The 8,712-nt window shown below is 40.3% G+C and overlaps 1 protein-coding gene across 3 annotated transcripts; it reads left to right on the top strand.

The window, feature by feature from the left end:
• LOC120719239 (poly(rC)-binding protein 2-like) lies at window positions 1–7,710 on the top strand. Of its 3 annotated transcripts, none has more exons than XM_040008287.1 (13): window positions 2–165; window positions 905–1,055; window positions 1,389–1,412; window positions 1,502–1,534; window positions 1,658–1,774; window positions 1,868–1,999; window positions 2,112–2,240; window positions 2,354–2,428; window positions 2,668–2,727; window positions 3,091–3,163; window positions 3,249–3,304; window positions 3,458–3,627; window positions 5,747–7,710. In XM_040008287.1, the coding sequence occupies exons 2-13, from the start codon at window positions 987–989 to the stop codon at window positions 5,781–5,783; spliced, it is 975 nt and encodes a 324-aa protein (XP_039864221.1). In that variant the 5' UTR covers window positions 2–165; window positions 905–986; the 3' UTR covers window positions 5,784–7,710. The 3 variants fall into 3 exon arrangements, with proteins under 3 accessions (XP_039864223.1, XP_039864221.1, XP_039864222.1); XM_040008288.1 differs by having other exon boundaries at window positions 3–165; window positions 2,668–2,709; XM_040008289.1 differs by lacking the exon at window positions 5,747–7,710 and having other exon boundaries at window positions 1–165; window positions 3,458–3,631.
• Window positions 7,711–8,712: the final 1,002 nt, after the last annotated feature.

Raw genomic sequence — 8,712 nt, 5'->3', positions numbered from 1 at the left:
CGCGTTTTGTCTTTTGTGCGAAGCAGAGGAGGAGAGTGGAGTCCGATCGAAAAGCGGCGTCGCTTCCCTCTTCCCCAGATCCTTTTAAAACTCCCTCCCGAACCTCTCCCCTTCTACCCTTGCCACCCTACCCACCCCCTGAACACACTTCCAGGGACGGTTCCGGTAAGTCTTCCAGCTTTGTGTATATGTGTGTTTTTCCCCTAGGAGTGAAGGACAGGGATAACTCAGTGCGGTTTGTAGGCCGCGGGATCCGACTAGTTGCTGGATGCTAACGCTAGCGTGCTGGATGGAAAATCACTGATTTGTATTTTTAGCTTGATGGTGGAGCAGGAGTTAGCTTCGAAATGCTATATATTTTTTTAAGATAGAATGGTTAAATCTGCTAGCACTCAATCTGTACAAGTAGCTAAAAGCGAGTGTTTTGAGTGGAAAATGTTTTGGTGCAGCTAACTTCCTCTTACCCTCGTTTGCGTGACTAGCTGGGATGCTCATTTCAAACAGGATTTGATGCCATAACGTCACGCTTTTAGCTTTCTCTTGCTAGCTTGGTTGTGAAGTTAATTTAAAGCTACGGTGATTTTTAAATGATTGTTTTGAGCAGCTTGTGTTGACTACAAGAGTTAAAGAGATGTCGCCACCGCTGTAGAATGCCAGAAAATAGACACGACCGCCGAGAGACAGTGGGTCATTGTGCACAGTGAATGAGTGGACTCGGGCCAGTCTAATGTCAATTACCGAACTGAAACGTCTCTTTCTTTCGACGTGGCTGGAAAACGGCGTTAAAGTCTACAAGATGTGCACTGCCCGCATCACTTCACTGATTTGCATTGACAGCAGATGGCCTCACACTTTCCACCAACTACGCTTGTCTCTGACTGTTAATTTTTCCACTCTGTTGCAGACGTTCAGCCAGTGACCAAAGACTCACTTTGTTGGCCAGTGTTGAGAGCGCGTGCGAGTGTGTGTTGGATTCAGCTGCAGCAATGGACTCCAGTTTGGTTGAAGGAGGACTTAATGTCACCTTAACCATCAGGCTTCTCATGCATGGGAAGGTGAGTGTGACTGCATGCAACTATGGATAGACTGAAAAGATATCAAAAGCTGTTATCAAACCCCTTATTGATTGCAGATCAGTTTTTGGTGTGTTGGGTGAAAAAGTAGGTCAGCACAGGTTTTTGGGATTATTGTAACTATTTATATGGCTGTAAAGGCTTGCATGTGATTCAGGCGTGCAAGAACCCCAACATTCCAGCGCTGATATAAGGTTTAGATTCTATAAGGAGCTTAAAGTCTGCATTCATTCCTTAAAATTAATCTAGCTGTAGTAAAAAAAGAAAACCGCAAAGTATTGTTTTAACACAAACTTTTGTTGTCATCTTCTGTAGGAGGTTGGAAGCATTATTGGCAAGGTAAGCTGGTTTTACTGCCAGAACGATGCTAACTGTGGCATGTCCCTTGGTGTGTTTTGTAAATATTGTTTTGTGTTCTTTATCTACAGAAAGGCGAGTCTGTTAAAAAGATGAGAGAGGAGGTAAGTCTGTCTTTTTCTAACAATCAGGAAAGAACATGTCAACATTTACTGTGACTCATGCATCATATGACAACAAGGCAACTGATTCAATTTTTGTTTTTGTTTTTTCCTGTCTCTTTGCAGAGTGGTGCACGTATCAACATCTCAGAGGGGAACTGCCCAGAGAGGATCATAACTCTCGCGGGACCTACCACCTCCATCTTTAAAGCCTTTTCCATGATCATAGAGAAACTGGAGGAGGTTAGAATTGTTTGTTGTATCTTACATTAAAGACGTAGCGGCTATACACGTGCCACTTTCTAAAGCCTCCTGTTGTATCCGCTTCCCCTACAGGACATCAGCACTTCGATGACTAACAGTACGGCCACCAGCAAACCACCAGTCACCATGCGCCTCGTTGTACCCGCCAGCCAGTGCGGCTCACTCATTGGTAAAGGTGGCTGCAAGATCAAAGAAATCAGAGAGGTTTGTCTGCTGTATTTTAGTCTTGTATGAATTTCAGATCCTGTTGTGGGTTTTGTTTGTTTGTTGTTTTTTCCCCCTGATCGGTGTTGTAATTCTTGCTGTGACTTTGTAGTCTGCAGGAGCTCAGGTACAAGTAGCAGGGGACATGTTACCCAACTCAACAGAGCGTGCCATCACCGTTGCAGGGACTCCACAGTCCATTATTGAGTGTGTCAAGCAGATCTGCATTGTCATGCTTGAGGTACAAACATTGTTTAATGTAATCCTGATTTTTATGATTTTGTAAATGGGCTCTGGACACTGATACTTTACGTAGTTATTGATAGTTAAAGGTGAATATTTCTGTTTTTCTAGTCTCCACCAAAAGGAGTGACCATCCCATACAGACCCAAACCCTCAGGGTCTCCTGTCATCTTTGCAGGTGGTCAGGTAAAGTAATAAAAGTACTTTTTTTTTCTTTTCTTCTTCTTCTTCTTCTTTTTCTTCTTTTTCTTCTTCTTCGTCTTCTTCTTCTTAACACTTTTATTTTAACAGAGTTTAGTTATGGAAATGCTATTCTAGTAGCATGCCTGGCATTGCTCCTTGTAGCAAGGACAGAGGACTGATGGATATTGGAGTGCACCATGTCACACTGCCACACCCTCCTAAGTGCTATTCTCTCCTTGCAGGCTTACGCTGTCCAAGGGCAGCACGCCATTCCACAGCCTGATGTAAGTGAAGGGCCCTCTGTAAGTGATCCAATATATTTGCAACTTCGGTCCGGGGAAGCCATACCACCTTTTTATTTCATCCCTCTTGACTTTTTTTTTTTTTTTTTTTCCCCTGCTGCCCTTCCCACAGCCACCACTGCTTGAGATGCACATCCATTTAACAGTTCCAAAGATTATTGATTCAAATCCTAACATAAATATCTTAAAGCAAAATCATTGATCCCATTTTTCATTTCACAATTTCATGATTTCCACTCATTATCACAACCACCACTTACACAAGGGAAAGAACATTTCAGTCTTAAAGTTTATTTTCAGTGTTTCTTAACACATCCTTGTCTGTCTGTGCTCTACGCATCTTTCTTTTTTTTGTTTCAACAGCTCACCAAACTTCACCAGCTGGCCATGCAGCAGAGCCCCTTCCCCATTGCACACAGCAACCAGGGCTTCCAGGGTAGGTGTACTTCCTGTGAGGAGGAATTTGATTGCTGTCTGTTTCTGTTAATCCATGCAATCAACTCACTCTTGTGTTCTTTCAGCTGGGATGGATGCCTCTGCACAAACTGGCTCTCATGAGCTGACCATTCCAAACGATGTAAGTCAAAATTAATGTGACTTAAAAAAATTTTCTTAACAGAGAAACTTGCTGATTTTCTGAGTAGCTCATTTTGTTTGAATTGGCAACCTTTTTATTTATTTTATTGCAGTGAAAGTATTGACATAGTGTCATGTAATTCTTCTTCCCCAGCTCATTGGCTGCATCATTGGCCGTCAGGGCGCAAAGATCAATGAGATCCGTCAGATGTCAGGGGCTCAGATCAAGATTGCCAACCCTGTGGAGGGCTCAACTGACAGACAGGTCACCATTACTGGCTCCCACGCCAGTATCAGCCTGGCTGAGTACCTGATCAATGCCCGGTAAGAAAATAGCCAAAGGCTAGAGCAAAATGGAAAGAAGATGGCGCTCTCTCGCTGTCTGTTTTTAAATTCTGACATTGTGCAGCTGGTCAGTTTTGAAACGCATTAATAGAGATTGAGTTTTCCTACCATTTGTCCACTTGACCAACTAGTATCAATCAGAAGCAATGGATTCCTCACATAAGAGGAAAGACGAGGAGCGCTTCTTGTTTAATTAGGTTACCGAAGATTTATTAGAATTGGACTACTGGCAGTTTTTAACAGTCACTTCATTACTACAGCTCTCGTAATAATTTCATTACCCCCTCTTCCAGCTGTGACACTGTCCCACTAGAATCTAGGGCTGACAGAACGGGCCAAAAACACAGGATTTTACCATTCGAACAGCTGTTTGTCCATTATGTGCACAAACTAGGGCTGGGCGATATATCGAGTTTTTAAAAAATATCGATATATTTTCATACGAGATATAAGATGTGACAATATCCTTTATATCGATATAGTCTATGTTACGTTATAATTATACTTATGGAGCCACAAGTTTGCCTCTCTTTCGTCCACTTTTGTCTCTACGCAACGTTACTCGGCCTCGCCTCTCCTTCACTGAACACAACTCCCCCTCCTCCACCATAGCTTCACCTGCAGGCAGCGACAAGATGGACACGGCAAATCTCCGTTAGCGAGTTGTGGGGCTGGACGGCGTCAACGTGTTAGCGAGCTAACCACGCTAACGACATGCAGCCCACAGGGGCTGCACGGCCTAAAATCCTTTCATTTTCTCAAAAGTTGACAGCGCGCCTTATGTATGAATTCTGGTTGTGCTTACTGACTGCGAACCGATTTTGTGGTACACGGCGCTCAGCAATCTGTCAAAAAATGTTTTAGTACGACTTTGGTAAGCTACGGAGCTGCAGCGCTTGATGGATTGTCGGAGCAATACGGCTACCGTAGTCTGGAGCCTCGCGGAGTGATACGTACTGTGCTTCAACGTAATATTACCATATTGTGTGTGTGTGTATAAGGGCCATAAATGGCACCTGTTAAGAGACATAGTTACAAAGAGGATTTCAAACTCAAGGCTGTTAGTCACGCAGTAGAAGTTGGGAACAGAGCAGCTGTGAAATCTGTCTTTGTTATTATGCTCAGCGTCTGTTAGTTTACATTTTGACCGCACAATTATGAGCTTTTTGTTATGCACAAAAACATTGTTTTCTTTTATTTATGGAGCATGATTATTTAATAAATGCTGATAATTTATTTTTGAATAATTTCTTCATGTAAATCTATGCTGTATGTAAATAAAAATGCCTGTGTGACATCTGGGACACAGTGTGACTAAGAACTCTCTTTTTGTTCTTAACTTATGGCTTTAAAAAAATATCGAGATATAGATCTTATATCGCCACCCAGCTAAAAAATATCGAGATATGAATTTTGGGTCATATCGCCCAGCCCTAGCACAAACCAATGAGATATAAGTGTATGTAGTCTAAAATGTACAAACAAACAAAATCTGTAGCAGAGTTGGGTTGATCACTGCCATCACTACCACACAGTTATTGATGGATTCGCTTTTGCCTGACCAACATTTTATTTGCAGCCAGTGTGGCTCCTGTTTATTATGTTTTCAAAGAACATTGTGACATAACATAGTTTACCTCAGTTTATCAGCCAATAACGGTCCAATTATCCTGCTGTAATTGGTTAAACTAAAATCATTTTTCGCACCCCCAATTCTCCAGCAGCAGTGTATTTGAATTCTTCTGTACAGATGCAGGGTGATTTTTAAAGCAAGAAGTGGGGTCACACAGTTCATTATCAGGGCATATAGCACATCAGTTTGCTGGAAGCAGGTGTTGATTTCCTGATAGATGGGCAGTTTGATAATCAAGTGTATTCTGTGGAAAAAATCTCATCCTGCTTAACTCAAACTGCCAGTCAAAAGACCTTGTGTAAAACGATAGCAGAAATCGCCCATCTTCACTCACTCAGATTGTCCACAAGTCTGAGACTTTTTTTATTTTTTATTTTATTAGTTTTCAAATACAGCAACATGTGTTACTGATAATCTAACTTGTTTGTTTTTAAACAGTGTTGGATTTTTCTGTTTTCTGCTCAGGCTGTCATCTGAAGCTACTGGACTCGCAGCCAACTGACATGGAGATCTTCATCAGCACCTAACGTAACCCCTCCCCCCTACTTTTTACCAAGAGGTCCCTTATTGAACTTAATGCAAAAACCAAGTACTATAAACTCACTGTTTTCTCCTCTGCTTTGGTTAGACACCTACTCAGTTGTAATTACACCATTATCATGATATTGGTATTTTATTTATTTATTATGTTTTTAAATTCCCTTTGCATATAGTTTTTAAGGACTCCTTCTGTTGTATTTTTCCCTCTTATTTTGCTGTATATCTGTATGATCTTCTTGATATACTGTAGGTAAAATTTTAGAAAAATCTGAAAAGGCATAAATAATGTTTTTCTTATGTCAGATTTTTCTTAGAAAATGTAAAAATGAAGAAAAAAAAAACACACAATAACATTATAGATGGACTGTTCTTTCCCTTCCTTTTAAATATCTATTTATTTTTATTTAATACACAGCTCCTCGAATGAGTAGAATTTGTTGGTATTTGCCATCTTCTGTTTGAGGCTGTACTTCCTGAATGAGGCATTGTGGGTTTAACGGGTCTCACTGGGTCTAAGTGATCTTCAGCTGAAGGTGTATGCAGGGAAAACCTTTTAGTCCGAAGGTAATTTACCCCTTGTCTAGTGCGGGTTCAGATGAGAATTTTTTTTTTTTTTTTTTTTTTTTTTAAAGCTACATCATGTCTCACCTCTAATTTGCTGAGTAATTATTTTGTGTCATTCCTGTATTTCCATCCGTTTTATTTCTTGAACCAGAGGCCTGCACTACGAAGCGGGATTTGTGGTTGGCGTCATAACGCCAGGTAATCTTGGGATCTGAAGGTTACACAGTCGTTCAGTTCCTTAATGGGACACATTGCAGTGATAACTTGGACCACACACACATGCATGAGGTAACAGATCAGCATATATAAAAGCATCAACTGGTCAATCGGTTTTGTGTAATTAACTGGTTTTAGAAGATACCTTTGGGTAGACTGGATCTTATGAGGTAAGGGTTGTTCTGAGACGGTCTAACCTCAGTAGCGTTTTCTGACGAGTACAGCGCACATACAGGTTTGAATTATGTTTTTCTGTTTGTGCTTTACATGCTTCCAAGGCTTTTTAATGCCACCAGGTTTGCAGCTTGAAACAAAAATGCTAAAATGTCTCATTTGCCATAAGATGACGTCTGAGGAACACATCAGTTTATTGGAATACACATTTGTAATGATAGATCTACTCGTGCCTTAATGATAGGGCAGTGATATTAATGAGCCTATCTTACTCATTTACACAAAGCTTTTACCGGCTTTGGCTGCAGAAACTTACTTATTTGTTTGGGGATTATAGTTAAGAATTTTGTGGCTCATTGCTATATTCAGAAAAAGCTTTGACTTACCACATTGATATCGTGGCATGATGTCGGTTATAGTCGGACAGTAAGAAGGCATCGTAGGTATGCTGAACCTGCTTCGTAGTGCAGGCCCTGGGATTTTGAGCATTGTTGTGTATTGGATTCTGATAAGGGTGGGTGGGCTTTGGTTATGAGGAGTGGGCTTAAATAAGAGGAAAATATATTCTTTTCTCTTAAATTACTAAGACCATGGTGGTGATGATAATAACATTGAAATGTTTGTTTTAAATAGAGAAATATTTTTTTTAACTGCAGGGAGGGGGAATGCTGCAAGGGGCAAAACTACAAGACATATTGGTCTTTAAGTATATTATGCTGAGGTATTAAATTATGATTAATTAGAAGGAGAATTATAGAATTAACACTAGTTTCCTGCTATCTTTTTTGCCTGGGTCAGATTTTATTTTTTATTATTCTTTGCAGGATGAAGAAACTCACGTTTTTGTGCACGTTTTCGAAATATTGTAGATCTGGGTGCAATTAAATTGTTGAAGAAATGAAATGCAGAAATAAAAGATGTGAAATGCTTAAACAGTCCTTTGTTGTTCTTTTTCCTTTTTGGTACCATCTCATGGGGATTGAGACTTTTTTTTTTTTTTTTTAAATACAAGGCAATCAAGGGGAAAAAGGGGTGGATCGGGGGAGACTTCTGCCTGAAGTCTAGAACCCATGGGCATTACCAAATAATGTGTCATGCCTTGAGAGGCCTTTTATTACAGCCACCTTCAGTTGACCCATGTTTGTGGGTCTTTTTACTTTTGAGTCATTGCACAAAGTATACTGTGCTGTGTTCTGAGCAAAGAGTGGAGCCCTGTATGCTACAGAATTCATCCTGCTACTTCTGTCAGCAGTCACATTATTAATAACCGCTGGTGACCCGGTTCCACTGGGAGCCATTCATGTCATTGCCATAACACTGTCTCCACCTGTTTCTCTTCCCATCATTCTGGTGCAAGTTGGTTTCATTTCAGACTTTTTTTGTTTTGGGTTTTTTTTTCCATCCAAAAGTGTTTGCTCTTTTAGAAGTTTTCTGGCTAAATCTAATCTGGCCTTGCTGTTTTTGAGTATAACAAATGCTTTGCACTTTAATGTGATCGCTTGATTTTAGGCCTTAAATGCCCAATTTTCTTTCTTTCAAAACAATTTTTTTTTTTTTTTTTTTTCTTTCTTCTTCTTGACCAAATATTTGATTTGATTTGGCGACTGCTAAAGTTTGTGCCCATTCTTCTTTTTTAGTTTTGTTTTCTTTCAGCCCGTTGATGGTCTTCTTCCCTTGCACTGAAATAAAAGACTGCATGAAAATACCGGTCAGTGCTTCCCCTCAGCCTCCCAAGTAGAAGCACCTATGGTATCAGTTTCAAAATGCTAGGTGACATCATTCTTGAGTTATCACATTTGCAAAATGTCTTCACCTTGATGTTGAGGTCAATACTTTTGTTAAACCCCTCGAGTCTATACTACATTATGATATAAAATGCACTGTGGTGTACAGAGGCGAGCAAGCGAATTTGTCATAAATTAACACGGGCACACTTT

Source organism: Simochromis diagramma, unplaced genomic scaffold, assembly GCF_900408965.1.
Source record: "Simochromis diagramma unplaced genomic scaffold, fSimDia1.1 OVJJ01000545.1, whole genome shotgun sequence".
Classification (NCBI taxonomy): Eukaryota; Metazoa; Chordata; class Actinopteri; order Cichliformes; family Cichlidae; genus Simochromis; species Simochromis diagramma.
Note: the sequence above shows the minus strand (reverse complement) of the source record. Positions and strands in the feature narration are given on the sequence as shown.